The 16,689-nt window shown below is 33.4% G+C and overlaps 1 protein-coding gene across 1 annotated transcript; it reads left to right on the top strand.

Moving 5' to 3' along the window:
* Positions 1-546: 546 nt before the first annotated feature.
* LOC136807824 (uncharacterized) lies at positions 547-15,836 on the top strand. The gene is made up of 27 exons (XM_067064445.1): positions 547-724; positions 1,013-1,121; positions 1,552-1,789; positions 3,470-4,795; positions 5,272-5,409; positions 5,666-5,727; positions 5,996-6,042; positions 6,627-6,825; positions 6,998-7,259; positions 7,540-7,608; positions 7,926-7,967; positions 8,155-8,217; positions 8,529-8,578; positions 9,130-9,202; positions 9,581-9,609; positions 10,023-10,054; positions 10,335-10,423; positions 10,750-10,794; positions 11,595-11,749; positions 11,959-12,051; positions 12,648-12,713; positions 12,931-13,019; positions 13,307-13,412; positions 13,573-13,678; positions 14,240-14,334; positions 14,667-14,765; positions 15,090-15,836. Exons 3-23 carry the CDS (start codon positions 1,660-1,662, stop codon positions 13,344-13,346), a joined length of 3,099 nt encoding a protein of 1,032 aa, XP_066920546.1. The 5' UTR covers positions 547-724; positions 1,013-1,121; positions 1,552-1,659; the 3' UTR covers positions 13,347-13,412; positions 13,573-13,678; positions 14,240-14,334; positions 14,667-14,765; positions 15,090-15,836.
* The last annotated feature ends 853 nt before the right edge of the window (positions 15,837-16,689 follow it).

Here is a 16,689-nt window from a genome sequence, read left to right as displayed (position 1 = left end):
AGATGGAGAAAAAATTGAGAAGTTTTAATTTTTTTTTTCCAAAAAAGGTCTTAAAACCATAAGTGATTTTATAGATACCAATAGAAATGAGGGCTAAATTCAAGAATTTGTTTCATTTTTTTATATCAGAAAACTTGTCCACTTCTTCCTTCAGTTTGCGCCAGGGTGCAGTATACAGTGCTGACGAGTCTCAATAAGGACGAAATGCATACATCTGTTCTGCCACCCAAATCTCCTGATAGAAGATAGTTGGACAGACTGGGACAGAAATTCAAAGGGAATGAATGTATTATTTTTAGCTGATAATATTTGGTTTTAGAGTATTTTTCCAGTGGGGAAGGACTCATCGATTCAATTTGCCAAAATATCCTCCTATAAGTTGGAAAAAGGATTGTGCAGATGGGCCTAGCAGCGTTTGAAAAGCAAACATTATAATATAACATTATATTTCAGAAAAACAATGATTTGAAATGTCCTGTAAATTTGAAGTTGGAGAAAGATTTTCTTCATTTGAAGAGCTTGAAAGAAAGTTAAAAATATATAAAGAAGAGAATGCAACCGAGCTGTATAAAGTTAACACTAGATCGTTGGAAAATGCTGTTAAAAGAAAATCTATTACAACAGACAAAAATATTAACTCAGATCTACGTTATTATGAACTAAATTATCGCTGTGTTGAGGGTGGAAAATGTTCATCAAGAAGCACAGGCAAAAGAAAGACTAAGTAAGTGTAAAAATTATTTTTGAAATGGAAAACTTTTATTTATTTGAAATATTTGCAAATAATAATAATAAAACAATTATTACATTCCTCCTTAAAACTAATACAAGGTAAAAAATTGTGACAGGACAATTACTAACTTAACTCAAAATGGGTACGCCAAAAAAATATTTTTGGAGACTTTGGTTCCCAATGGAGGCTTGATGATGATGTTTTGACTGTTTTTGACAATTATGTGTGCTATATTCTTACTTTGTCTATAACCTTTTCTTATTTCAAATTTCATGAAAGAACATTCAAGAAGGAATGCCCGTTTATCATAAAGTTTGGTGCTGACGAAGATGCTCAGGCACTGGTTGTGAAATCAATTAAAGATGAGCATAATCATCAGCTTGATAAAGTAAGATCTTTACAAAATTTTGATTTTTCAACACGTTTTGAACTAAGCTAACGATCTGCTTGTGAACATGATACAAGAAGTATAAAATTTGAAGAATAGAAATTGGAAAAAAAATGGAAAAAATAAAATTGACTATTTATACTTGGGTTAACTTCTCAATTCTTATTCACCAATTCCTTAATAATTCTATGTCTTCCATTTTTTTGTTTGTATTTTTGACTAGATAATGAATTTTGTTGCTTATCTACGAACTCTAATGGTTGAATTCTACCTTTCTATTTTTATTTTTTTGCTGTCTGACCGGCCCCACTCTTTTGAGAACCTTGGCCCGTGAAACAACAAATTAATTTGGCTTCACCTATGTATATATTTTAACTGGAAATGAAACATTTTTGAATAGATTTATTCATTCTTAATCTGTTTAATCAAGAACCTGTTCCGACATTATACCAGCCAGAGAAAAGTGTCTAAGGATGTCAAAAAGAAAGCTGCTGACCGGCTTAAAGCCAAAGCAAACAAAAAGATCGTGAGGCTTCAGATGTCTAGCGAATCTGGAAAAGTTGTGACAATGCGAGATGTTCACAACTTGGCCTACCAGACAAAGAAAGAACACCAGAATAGCAGAAATGATCTGGAAGAAGTTATAAAAATTTTAAAAGAAGAGTTTGGTAAGTGGACATAAATTGTGTGCACCTTGTAGTATATAAAGCCTAAACAATATGACTCATCAAATTAATAAGAGTGACAGATCCAGAGAGGCGGTTCATACTGGTTCATAATGTTTTTTCCAAGTTCCCTGGCGTAAGGAAGTTTTGGTAGATTTTGCCAAATCAATTTCCTGGAAAAATTTCTTTAACCCGCTTTGCAAAATTAAATGCCAGCTTGATTTAATTAAGCCTTCTCGTGAAATATTTTGTTTTTAACATTGTGGCACTATTTTTTCTCTTGTCATTAAACGTATAACTTTGTTCGGTGGCTTTGGAAGATTTGTGTAGATTTCAAATTATATTGCAATTAGTTTATTAGTTTTGGCTTTTGAATGGTTGTAATGAAAACAGCAGTCACCCTGGATCTCAAGGCAAAATTTTTGCAATTAAAATTTGAAATTGAAATAATGTCAGTCACAAAGTTTAATCTGTTAACTCAGCAGAGAAGGACTTTAAAATAATCAGCTGAGGGGTTAATGATTTATATGAATAATTACTTCTAGAACAATCGTTTAATGATTTGACTAGTAGTCCTCACTCATAAAGAAACCACCTGGGGCTCAGCACCTATAAAGTACAATTGATTTCTAAATATTATTTTATCAGCTGAGGGGTTAATGATTTATATGAATGATTACTTCTAGAACAATCGTTTAATGATTTGACTAGTAGTCCTCACTCATAAAGAAACCACCAGGGGCTCAGCGCCTATTTTAAAGTTTTCAGTTTTAATTTTTACAGTTTAAAACATTCCTACCTTTTAGTGCATGATGTTAGTATATGTTTTGTTTACTTTGTTATTTTCTTAGCATAGTGTTTTTTTCATCGATATTACTTTGCATGAAAAGCTTAGTTCATTAGTTTTTTTCCGATTTTTGGCACAAATATGCAAAATTGTCAAAAATGTGACAGTAGAGCCAGATTTTCGCAAAAATAATTTTCAGTCGGAAATATTTCCGATATTGCCAAATCTTCTTGAGATTTCAAATTTTATTTGGACTTTTTCTTCATTTTTTTTGTGTTTTCGCTCAAAATATTTGTTTATAGCAATTCCCAATACTTTCTAAAACTGCTGATTATGCCTGGGAAAGACGGGTTTCCTTGAGTTTCTGCAGTTATGATCAAGTTTTGCTCATGAATTTTTGTTCGTTCTTTTGTTTATTCTTTTCAGGGTTTTTCATTTACGCTTTGAACTATTTTTACTTATTACTTTGTTACAGGTAGGTTCTATCAGCATCCAGTTTGTTTTTCTGTTGATAAGATTTTTACTTTCTTCAAAATATTTTATTATTCGCTTGACTTTTTTAGTGGAGAAGCCTAGGATATATTCTTTAGGTCCATTCCAGAAGAAATGGTACGTTACGCTCTTTTTGGACTGGGTACGGCTAGTAGGCAACTAGGAGCGCCGCAACCCATGGACCGTTTGATAGCACCCATAGAGGCGGTTCAACCGGGCATAGACTATCTCGAATCGGGCTTGACGTTTTCCTGTAATGGCCGTTTACCAGATTCTCTGCAATTTGAAAATAACTTTGTTCTATGAAGTATTTTTTTTTAATATGGATTTTTCTATTTAGGTATATTCATTATTCCAACTTGACCCTTTTAAAAAGTAAAACCACAGTTTTCTCTTTCTTTAAGGTTGCTCGGTGACTGTGAACCACAATGAAAATGATGAATTTTTGGGCATGTTTTTTCAGGACAAATCAATGAAATTAGACTTTGCAAATTTCCCTGAAATTCTTTTTCTCGATGCCACCTTTAAGCTAAATGAACTTCGATTGCCAGCATACATTTTTCTTGTGGAAGATTCGATGGGCCAAAGTGAAGTTGTTGGGGTTGCACTTATGGTCAACGAGACCAAAGAAAATTTAACTTGGCTGATCGAAACATTCAAAAAAGAAAATCCTGCTGATGGACTGAGAGTAGTAATGGCAGATAAGGACATTAATGAGCGTAATCGAATCACTGAGATCCTAAATGTCCCCACACTCATTTGTCTGTTTCATGCATTGAAAACTTTCAAGCGTGAATTAAGTAATCTTTCTTTGAACTCTGTCACTAAAGAGAATGCAAAAATCATTTTCCAAAACCTTTGCTATGCTCAGTCAAAGGAAGCTTTCGACGACTTTCAGGCAGAGTTTATGGCTATCGAATGTCCAAAATTGAGGCAGTATTATGTTAAAAATTGGAAGCCGATTTCAAATGAGTGGGTGAAATGTTTTAAAGCCGAATATGGAAACTTTTTGAATTCAACTAACAATCGGCTTGAGAGTATAAACTCTAAATTGAAGTCAGTCATCGGTCATCGAAGCTCTTTAGAAGAGTTTGTGCGTGACTTTTTCACGGTTCTCTCCTCACTGCGCGCTGATAGGGACCTGAAAGTCGCTAACGAATTCCTGAAAGCAAGAATTGAAACTCCAAGTGATCCTAATATTCAAGCTATCCGGAGCCACTTGACGTCATATTCAGCTGACTTTGTTTGTGAAGAGCTTTCTGCCATTGGCAAAACAGATGTTCGCAACAGTACTATTGATTCCTGCCGCTGTCATTTTTATAATTCAATGCGTTTGCCATGTAGGCATATTTTTTTATCTCGCTCCATTGCAAAGTGTGACCCTCTGTTCGACAAAAGCCTTTGTGAAAACCGTTGGTCTAAAAAGTACTTTGTTGAGCACCAACGGTTGTTTACAAAACAAGTTGTATCTTCTGGTACTGTTACTTCGATCACTTCCCCAAGCCGTCCGCTCAAATCTCTTAACCAAAATGAAAGGTATAGAACTGCTAACAATGTGTGTAAAAGCCTTGCAAGTTTGGCTTCGGAGACTGGGGGCACTATCTTTAACGAACGTATAAGCCAACTCAAAGCTTTAGAAGAGATATGGCTGAATGGAGAAGAATTTCGAATTCTAACGCTAACGAAATCCAGCCAAACCAATGTAGTCAAGTCTGATCCAAAACCAATAGGTGAATAGACCTTTTCATAAATTACGTCAGGAACAACACTTGCCTCGTTTTCGAAATAAAATTCCCAACAGATTTTTTTAGAGGTGCACTCTTTTCATAAAAGTATGAGTTCTCAAGGGTGATGATCACCTTGGTAATCGTTTCAAAGCGAGGCAAGTGTTGTTGGTGACGTAATTTATGAAAAGGCCTATTTTTATCGATTTTATCGAAACATTATTTGTTCATAATTTGTGCGATTAATCTATTTAACTTTTATAACAATAGCGGACAAGTTTTCAAACTAAATGTAAAAGTTCTTTTAAAAACCATATTTACTCTATCTACAAGCTTTTTTTTAAATAAGGACCAGTAAATTTTGGCTCAGGTTGGGCTGCTCTTTTTCGAATTTTTAATTTGTTCTTAGTATTTACTATATCTTATTTTGTTAGAGAAGAATTTGAAACTTTCTTATTTTGAACGCTTCTTTTATTTTTTAGTAAGCAATACGAATGTTTGCAATGGAGAAGAATCGCAAGTATCAAAACTAAAGCTGCCTCCAAAGATTAACATACTTCTTCTTTTAAAGAACTCTACATCTTTAAAGGTTTTTAAGATATTCAGGATTTTCGATTTCGGTGCTTAGCCCCCCCCCGTCAATATTTTTTTAGGAGTCTTTTACCTTTAAATTTTGCTTTTATTCGAATTATTTTAGTTTTTTGAGTGTGTTTTTACGCAATTTAGAGCATCAAAATACGAATAAAGTTACGTTAGAGTTGGTTGGATAAAGGCAGCGATTCCTGACCTGATGCATTCCTTTTATACCAATCGTTTTTAAATATCCAAGAAACTGAATTTTAGTCTACTCTTTTGCAACTGTTGATATTTCTATAGAATCCAAATCGAATATCAACGAAAAGCCACAAAAAGTACCAAAGATTCAATCTGAGTTTGAGGTAATGCATAACTTTTTCTGTGTTATTTTTACGAAGATCATTTGAAAGTAAACGGGCAGCAGTTGCAGAACAGAAGTAGTTTGCCCTATTTCTTTTTTTTTTTTTTTCGTTAGGTATGAAATATACAGATCATCGTTCAAAACTTTAAATGTAGCTATTTTAAGAATTAAAGTATAAACGCAGCAAAAACTTCGTTCGCATTTTCAATTACACTTGTAATTGATACGAACTTTGACGAAATTTGATCATTCTTGTTTTTTCCTTTCAGCTTCCTGATCATTTTGAAAGCAACAACGATTGCTTCGGAGTGAATGGGTAAATATCTTCTTTAATTGATAGCTCCATACACTTACTTCTAAACTCCACAAAACCCTGTACAGAGAATCTAAGCCAGAAACTTGCGCCATAAATTTCTCTTTAACCCGGGAAAATGGGTACTCTTAGTTTCATGTAAAGAATATTGAGTAAGGGGTTTCGATTCGTTTATTTATATTATTACGATAAGCGATATTAAAAATCATTTAGCATTTCGTACTCTTTAAAATAAATCCAATGCAACCTTTTCTACAAAATACTTCAAATCCTCTTTGGGTCAATGGACTTTCTACTCCTTGAACGGGTGACATCAAACGCATATGCGAGAGGCTAAAAAATTCTTCCTTTGAAATTTCTTTAAGTATCTTTCATATCTTCATGTTTCTTCTTTGTTTCTTTTCGTATTGTCGCATCTTGACCTTGTATACCAATTACATTTTTGAAGGCAGATAACGGCTTTAAACCGGGGTCACTTAAATAGCGTGAGTCAAAACATAAGGATTTTAATAAAACAGGATCAGTCGGACCTTAGATCGTTTTTTTGTCTTGTTCGCTTTCGATATCTGATTGTTTTTTTTTGTTAGCTATATACGTGACCCAAGTAAGCGTGCTGTGATCGAAGTTCCCGGTGATGGTCACTGCCTTCTGTATGCTTTTGAGATAGCTCTTCATGTATCCGAAGTGTCTTGCATGAAGCCAACCTATGATACGCTGAAAACGATGGTGCTGAAAGATTTTGCATCGTACGGGGACAAATACCGTGATTTCTTTTGTGACAATGAGGTATTTTGGTATTTCTTTAACGTTTCACCTCATTTTGAATTTGGATTTTTAACGACATGCATCTCTAAAATGAGAGAAGATTTATTTGGTGTAGGTCAATATAACTAGATCCATGATAAAATATTTCTCTATTGTATCCTGGCTTAACTTATTTGGAAAATATTAATCTTAGAGGAACGTGGATATTCAGGAAGAGATAAAGCAATACATCGAAAACAAAAGCTACGCACGACAAGTCGGAGATGAAATTCTTTTCAATTCTTTAATCAATGTAACAATGGCCAATGCCTTTTTATGGCGTCGTGAAAAAGATGGGTCTTTCATTTTGATTGGGCATCGGAAGCCTTCAAAAACTGATTTGCCTTCAAACGGCCCGATCCACATCCACAAAATTGGAGAACATTACGAGCCTATTGTCGACAAAAGGTTCGAAGGTGGGCTGTAGTTTTACTCTTGTTTGCTTAATACTAGGAGGTCATTTTGCAATTTTTTGAAAAAAAACACCCACACCCCATTTTATGATTTTTCCTCCCGAGCACCCACCGCTCCTGCTTATTATTAACCCCCCCCTCATTTTTAAACACCCCCTTGCTTGATAATATCAAGCTCGACTGAATAATTTTCAATATCCAATTTTTCTTGTCGACCTTAAAATTTATCTGATTTAAAGTACAGAATTCATTTGAAAAATAACAAACAATTTTTATTATATAGAGACTTCAAAGGCACTGTCCAGAACTCATGGATTATCTATGCAGCAGACACAGGCCTTGTCACTTCTTTGTAAGTTTCATACTAAAGCTACTTTAAGTAAAGGGCTGCAACTTTAGTTCCAAGCACACTATGAAAAAAATCTAAATATACAGATTTGAAACCAGCAAGGTTAAAATGTTCTAAAAATTCATCAACTGGCAGTCATATCAACGATATGTGACTTGTGAATATAATGTGAGTGGTTGCTGAGAAAATTTAAAAAAATGTTACATATACTTTTGGAACAGAAAATCAGACAAGGAAATATCAAAATTTATTCCGTTAAGAAAAAGGCTAAAAATTACCTCTCATCATTTGATAGTTTTATATTTTTTATGATTTCTTAGGTTCCTCGGAAGAAGAAGAATCAAAACATCCGATCAAGAAGGGTAAACATAATTAAAACATTTTGTCCAATTTTTTAAAGCGATAAATGTCATAAAAACTTTCTTTCTTTGACCTCTCCCCCCCCTCACGTCTGATAGGTCACTTATTTATATACTCTCCCTGATTCTTTGATGAGATCCACACAATGAATAACTTATATTAATTCAATTCATGGTCTTTCTTATTTAGAATCTTCTCTTGATTTACGGAAATTACATGAGGAGCAGATCGAAATCCTATCGGAAATTCCTCGTAAGTTTGTTTTTTGCTAGATTATTCCAAATGAATTTTCTGACTTTACAAACCTAATTTTTCTTTCGAATCATCACCAATCATCATTAGATAAGGACCAGGAACACTAACTAACTAAAATAATAATGGGTTTTTAAAAATGTTGTAACTTTTCATAGAATTTGAATTAGGTAGCGATTTTGTGCTCGTTTAAAAAATGTCAATTAACAGAAGCTTGAATTTGGAAATTTAATTCTTAGAATCATCTCCTCTGAAAGATATTAGTTCTATTTCATTTTCATCTACTTATCCTTTCTATTTCATCTATTCAGATTCCTATCATAGCAAATCTTCAAATCAGAAGAGTCAACAACTTGAAATGGTATTTTTATTTTAATAAATTATAGCATCGTGGATAAGTTAATAAACGGATGCTTGAATAATCAATTTCTTCAAAAAGTGTGATACTTTGATGTCTCAGATTTTGCTGAAATCTTGACAGGATGATCCTTTCAGTAAGATGAGACAACGCTGAAAATTTCAGCTTCATATTTAAAGGCGGTTCTAGAGATATAGCAGATTGAACCTCGAATCTCTTAAATAGCTCTCCCTAAAGAAATAGCTAGAATTTCTGCGGGGAAGAAACTTTGAATTTGAATAAAGACTTATTGAAGCTAATTGTAGGTCCTGTTCTTTCTAATTTATTAGAACTTTTGGCTTGGATTCAGAAAAACACAAAGTTGGTTGTCAAAGAAATCCCAAATAATTTTCCGGGCCCCCTAAACTGGTTCTCTTTTCGAGTGAAAACCTTATTCCTTTTCTTTCTCTGAAAGAGCAGATTTAAATCAAAAAGTTTAAGTATAAAAAATTTTTAGTTGAATTGAATTTTTTATTAATCAATCAATTAAATAAACGTCGTTGCCTTTCATTTAGAATGCCGAGCTGGATCTTTTCGAAACCTCGATGCACAGCATAGATGACAAATCATTACTGCAACATGCTGAAAGTAAATGTGATATTTGTAAATGAACAGCATTTTCGAAGAAGAAGGGAATTAATTTTTTTTTTGCGCGAAGTAATTTTCGCAGTGTGAGGAGATGTGATTTGTGTATTTAGCGGAACTAATTTTTTTTGGCGAAATTATTTTATTTTCTACTCTATGGGGTTTTGCCGATTTCATTAAAAAATCATATTTATCGGAACTATAGTTCCCGCGAAAAGTAGTTCCGCAAAGATTAGTTCTACCGTAATTTAGTTCCATTAAGGTAATGGGAAGATTCTCTTACTGCAGTACTGTCAAGAAATATGAAGTAAATACATTGATCTATGTATTCTATCTGACGCTTTTAGATTCATAATGCTTGTTTCATTTTAAACCTCTTAGAATTTGATGAAATCGTGGCTGGATTCGAGGTTAAAAAATATTATTTCGTGTTGGTAATAGTATTTAACACTTTTTTAAAAAGTCACTGCAAAATTTATTTTTAACCGAACCAATAGCCGTTTTAGCTGAGAAATAGAAATTTTGTGAATATTCTTTAACAGTACTTAATGTCTTTTGAATTTAATAACTTATGGCATTTCGAATGTCTTCACAACATAACAAAGATTTTATTTTATGTACCAACTTTCAAGTCAATTTTATTATCCAATCAGTGTTTATAGAGGGGGCACATGGTGGTCATCTTAAAAGAACAAGTTGGAAAGTTTCAAAAGAAAATAGGAACAGCTTAGTCTGAGCATAACTTTGCCGGTTTTTAAAAAAGAAAAGCGTATTTTTATTTTATTATCTAATAACGATATAATCTTTTTGGTGTATTTTTCAGAATTCTGCTATCGATCCTGATATTATTGATTTGTAAGTTTGTTAATTAAATAATATGCGTGAAACCCAAATTTTCTCCGGAAGTTTGGGAAACATTTTGGTCCAGGAGATATAGCCCGTGCCAAAGCTTGGATCTGGAGCGGACATTGATATCTTTGGACTGAAAGGGTTAATATCCCGCAGGAAACTCAAATTGAAATATATCAGCGATATTTTAACCTTGGGAGATATAGAGAGGATAAGAGTTATCATCACCACACTACTGGGTTTGACATCAAAGTGCTCTAGGATTTTTTTCTCGTATCTTTTACAGGAGAAATGAGTCAAGCTGCGAAGAAGACAATGATATTGACAATTCGAAATCTGAGAAAATTAATGTTACTCGACAAAAATGTACTGATGGTAAATGATTTACCTAATCTTTCGTTACTTTTTAGTTTAATTAAAGCGAGCTACGTAGCGAAATGAGAGAAATGGAAGTAATTGCTTACTGAACAAGACTGAACAATAAAATAAGACCACCAATAAGGTTTGCGCATTCAAAATTCTTTCAATGTTGACCGATTTTAGACAGAAATTATTCGCAACTAACAAAAAAGAAATAAAATACATGGGAATACATTGGGCACTAACCGTGAGGAGGACTTTTTTCTTACCTAGCTATATACACATCACTTTAAAACCAGACAAGTATATTCTACAGCAAAGTTATTGTTTTCGAATTTTAGCAAATCTCTCAAGAAAATGCTTCATCAACCTATCACCAGAAGAAAGTAAGGAAAAAAAATCGATTCTCGTATTATGGACCAATGCTTTCATGAGATCTGCATTAAGTTTCATGGGATGCAGACAAATGTAGCTCGTTAAGTAGTTCGTCTACTATAATTTGGAAAGTGACTAAGTTTCGATTATAAGATGGGCAAAGGATTAATCAACAGCTGATGCTGATGGCAAATGCCGGCATTTCTAAACCTATCATGTGTGACTTTTTAAAAGTCTTTTCCATACATCGTAAGAGTTTCAATTGCCATGGTCTGCGTGCGGGTGCTATGATTCAGTTATGTCGGGTATATGTGCAGATCAACTCGACGTTTTCCCACTTAACTTAAAGTGTATCTCAAAAATATGTGGACACTTTACTTTTCCAACATTTTCTCTGCATCCATTTATGATATCAGAAAGTTATATATCGTTGGAAAGATAATTTGATATATATTTTGTATTTGATTAGTGCCAAGGACTAATGTGAAATTTGACAATAGAGTGCAGAATATTTTTCCTCTACATTCCTCCATAATAAATCTCGAGTAATCTATTGCATTTAATCCGTTACTCTATATTATAAGTAGGCGAAATTAGACTCCGACTTTATAAAATGAAATTTTTCACACATTAAAATCAGAGTCCCTTATGAGCAGCCTCTGAAGTTTCCAACCTCTGAAGGCCCTTGAAAATTAACCATTACGGAGTGTTTCAACGTGCCCATTAAATCTCTTTTAATCTGAAGGTGAAATGGGAACACCTATTATTATTCTATTGATTATTAATCATCAATTATTTTGTTCTAATGTAGCTTTCAAACGAATTTCTATCGAAACTGTCAAGAACTGCATCATGGTCAAGACGAAGAGCATAGAAATTAAAGACAATGATTTAAAAGCCTTGGCAACGGGGAAGCTAAAGGATAACATTATTCACGGTTTCATTGTTCATTTGCTAAGCCTTCATGTAAGAGTAGACTTATTCTGATCTACTTAACATTTGCTGAAGATAAAAAGACATGGGGAGATTTAACTAATGTAGGGGGTTCTCTTGTAGAAACTAACTTAAATATCTTTCTTGACTTCCAAATTAAGTATTTTTCTCTTTCAAATTCAGTCTTTATCAGAAATTTGGAAATATTTGATGTATTTGTTGTATTTGTTTTTTAATTACAGGGCGGAGATGAAATTGGTTTTATTGATTGCACCGTTTTGGGTAAAACTTTGTCGTCAAGAAAGTGCACCTATAAATTGCCTAATAGCGTCAAGGTACGTATATAAAAAAGTTTTCCCACTTCTTCTGAAATTCCTAGAATAGACTAAAACTCCTAAAATCCTCTTAAAATTGAACGACTTCTAATAATTTCCTACAATCTGCCTAGATTTCTGTACATTTTGGGAGACTTTAGAATGTTTCCATTTAGTGTTTCGTATGCGATTTCGTGTCCACTTTAAACTTTTTATTCCTGCAAGAAAGTAGTAATTAGGTTATAAAATTTGATAGGTCGATTTTCAACGGTTTTGAACATTTTCCAAAAATGAAATTTTTATTCATTTCTGAATAATTTTCAAATGCAAAAGGATTGATCTTTTAAAAGTTCATAGAACTCGAGAAAAGACCCTTCAAAGAGCGGAACTTTTTTCTGGGACACCCGGTTTGTGTTTGAATCTTTCCAGGGATCCTATTTCGGATTTAGGGAGATGACCTGCGCTGAACGGTGAACATTTGTGGCTCAAAGACTCTCAAGCCTCGAATATTTGCTGTTTAAGGGTTGGAGAACTTCATCAGAAAATGGTAAATCAACGGAGGAACACAATAAGTGTAACTTGGTATCATTAAACTTCTTAACCATTCATATTTTCAGGAACTTCTCGAAGAAAAAGAAATCGTGGTCGGAATTTACAACAAGAATGATCATTGGAATCTACTAGTAAGAATCTGCATTTTGATCATTTTCCCTGTATTCCATTATTGCTCTTCCGGTTTTCCACGCCCTAGTAATATTCGAAATACCTCAGGGTAAAATACTTCTCAATTTTCAACAGCTTTCTTTACTGCTAAGAATTGTGTATTTTTACCTAGGTGGTAAAATGAATACGATGCTTGAATCCCGAACTTGACGAGCGACTGTTCTTTTATATTTGTAGATTATTTTTCCAAAAAAAACGCAACTCTGGCTGGCTAATCCTCTCGGTGAAGGAACAACTGTAATGCAGAATGTCCTTAAGACATGGCAGTAGGTTTCGTTTGTTTCCCTTGCAAGGGCTGTGTTTCTAGGCTATATTTGGCTTTCTGCTGTAGAATATCTTCTATTTGACATTAGCTCCAGTATCATAAATAGCGGTCCCAGAACGTCGTCACTGTTTCATTAGATTTTTCGGAGGCAGCGCTATACATTTTAAAAAGAAAATTTGAGTTTCAAAATACAAAGAATGTAAATAGTGCAAGTAAATCACAAACATATTGAAGGCGCCGAGAAAATCGATGGGCTATAATTACTACGTCAAATGTGTCTTTGTTTAGATCAGCCATGAATTTAAACTTTGATGCTACTTCTTCATAGACGATATACGGGAGCAAGCATGCAGTACAAGAGGATAGTGTCTCATGTGGCGTTTTCTGCTTGAAGGTAGTTTGGATGAAATGTTTTTATTTTCTCTTTAGGCTCCTTGACACCAACCCCAGCCCAGAAAAAAAACATTTACTGAGAGTACAACCATGGTCGGGGAACTAAGAAAATTATAACCTGCTGATAACAGTTCAATATTTTTTAAATTGTTACTTTCTAGTTTTTAGAATCATTTCTTCTGACGAGGACATTGCCGCTAGAATTTTCGCTGAAGGAGGTGTTTAGTTACCGAGAAAAAATCGGTGTACAACTTCTTCGCATGGGAGGTATGTTGTGATCCATTCGTTCTAAACACCTTTAATGTTGTTGGACCAACCTTATTCAGTAATATTTCTGAAAAAAAAAGTTTTTAAAGACATTGTCGGGTAACTTGGTAGCATTTGATTTTTAGTTTTCAAGCATGTTTCGATATTTCCATCATCATCAGTGCATTAGTTAGTGTCTGTAAAATCTTCTTAACTCTTAATAGTTCTGGATCATGAGTATCAGTAAAAACGTAGAAACATTGAAGATTTTACATATAAACTTTATACGTCTTTCCGCTACTGAATATACTTTAAGAATGAATATAAAAACTATGTACAGAACGCAATCTAAAAAAACGTGTATAAGTCACGTGATTGCGCACGCGTCGTTTCTCTATCCCTAGACCTCTCACTATTTTCCACAGTGTCAATAAATAAACGGAAAATTGTGTATAGAAAGAAAGTGTCAATAAAAAGATATCGAGAATTCTGAAAAAAATCTTTATTTAGTTACGAGGACTTAATTGACTCCTATCAGAACCCAGATCCCGCTGACCCCCTGTTTATTCAATCTATCAACAGGTGATGGATCGTGGACCGCACGACTGTGCCGGATATGCGGGAGAAGCGATCCACCCAAATGTGAATTTTCGAACGTCCCAAAGAAGACAAATTGGGTATGTATATTACTACCGTATAGACTATATTCACATAGACTGTTTTCACTATCGTATAGAGATGTCTTTCACCTTTTGCTAAGGTACATAATTTCCGGTATTATGTAAGAAAACGTTTGAACTACACCCGGGGAACGGCCCCTTCATGTTTTTAACATACACTTGTTACAAGAGAGGATTCGGTCTTTATTTTGACCAAGATTTTGACTAAAATTTTCAAAAAATGCTTGAATCTTTCAAAAATATGTGATTTCGGAACGTTGGTACTAAGTTGTAACCAGTCATACGATTCATATCATATTCAAGATTTCTATCAAATCAATTAAATTCAGGTTGAATGTGAAAATTGCATCCCCGAAAGATGGTTCCATCTCCTTTGCCTGGGTAGTGGCTCAACAGCCACCAAGGATATGTCATATGATTGCGATAAGGTGATTTACTTTTCATGATCGACACATCATCTGAAATGAAAGTTGAATATCAGACTCTTTCCTTGAATCAAAGTGTGGTACGCATATGTTTAAGTATTAGACATCGATTGGTTACAAGGATATCATTCGTGACACAAAAACGCAAATTTCAGGAGTCGAGTGATGGATCTTAGACTCTAATCCATTCACGTCGTTTCTTACCTTTCTTTTCCCAAACTTGTGTTTTTGTAGTGTCGTAATCAATTTAAACTACACAAATTACCATGGCATGGTAGTAAGGTAGCAAAACAAATTTATAAATTTACTCCTCCTCGTTTTCTTCAGGAAATTAAAAAGTCACCGAAGGTAACACTGAAACCCGGGGAACTGTTGTTGAAACGAAGGAAAAACCTCAAAATATCCAAGTGTGGAGCCTGCCCAAACAAGATAAACGAAAAGCCTTTAGAATTTCCCTACGAACTGGTCTTTATGCGAAAAGAAAGAAGACCAAAAAAGTTCAAAAGTTGGACATCTACCAATGAGAAAGACTATGTTTTAGCTGATGTCCATTATCACATTGACAAAAAATGTGTTACAAAGTACGGAAAGACCATTGGGAAGATCATCATAGATGACAACGTAAATGTAACACCCCAAGAAGAGGCTTTTATGAAAAAGGCAGGGTTTACTTTGAGCAATTCTAACTCTTAACTTTCATTTATCGATCATATCGCCGTATCCACGCAATACAGACTGAAGTCCATTTTTTCCATTTTGAGATCATCGACTTTTCACATCGAGGTCTATATTTTGGATATCATAGGAGTATCATGAATATCTTTTTGTGGCTAAAAGGATATTTTCATAACTTGCTCCATAGGCTCTAAAATGGCAGTTATAGGACTTCAGGCTGTATTACATTGAACTTAATTCCTTAGTAAACAAAGATTTTTACCTCCAATTTAGCGCGAAATTTAATTTCACCTAATTTTTGACGGTTTGTTTCCAAAATAATTATTTATTGCCACGCGTTCGTTAAATTAGAAAAACCACGGCAATATTGCAGTAGTTTTAAAAGGGTGCAATTTTGGTGAGGTGGTGACTATATATTTTTGCGAAAACCGTATCTACAAATTTCGCCAAAATCTTCCTAATTTGAAAAATTAGTTATCTTCGAGATAAGCGTGGTTTACACACGCCGATTTTTTCGATTGACACAAAAATCGACGTATCTATATTAGATTGAAGGCTTTTGGAGGGTAAAATACGTTATAAATTTTAAACTGTTCACAGGTTTTGGTTTGACGTTGATTTATACGAGGGGCAAATCAATTAAATTTGGTGTACGAGATTTTGATTTATTTTTTTATTTAAGATTCAATTTTTTTGATTTGCGATTTCTTGAACATTTGATTTTTTTCTGATTCACTTTTGATTTTTTCTTGATTTGGGATTTATTTTTGACTTATTTCTTACTTATGATTTGTTTGTGATTTATTTTTGTTTTTTGATTTATTTCTGACTTATTTCAGATTTCTGATTTATTTTTGATTTATTTCAGATTTATTTTTGATTTACGATTTATATTGGATTTATGATTTATTTTTGATTTTTGATTTCTTGATCATTTGATTTTTTTCTGATTCACTTTTGATTTTTTCTTGATTTGTGATTTATTTTTGACTTATTTCTTACTTATGATTTGTTTGTGATTTATTTTTGATTTTTTGTTTATTTCTGACTTATTTCAGATTTCTGATTTATTTTTGATTTATTTCAGATTTATTTTTGATTTATGATTTATATTGGATTTATGATTTATATTGGATTTATGATTTATTTTTGATTTATGATTTATTTCTGATTTATTTTTTATTTGTAAAATTGTGTATTTTTGTGATTTGCCCCTCGGATTTGTAAGCAATTTAAAGAGTCTACACATCTT

The sequence above is a fragment of the Clytia hemisphaerica genome, unplaced genomic scaffold (genome assembly GCF_902728285.1).
Source record: "Clytia hemisphaerica strain Z4C2 unplaced genomic scaffold, Clytia hemisphaerica genome assembly, whole genome shotgun sequence".
NCBI classification, from domain to species: Eukaryota; Metazoa; Cnidaria; class Hydrozoa; order Leptothecata; family Clytiidae; genus Clytia; species Clytia hemisphaerica.
Note: the sequence above shows the minus strand (reverse complement) of the source record. Positions and strands in the feature narration are given on the sequence as shown.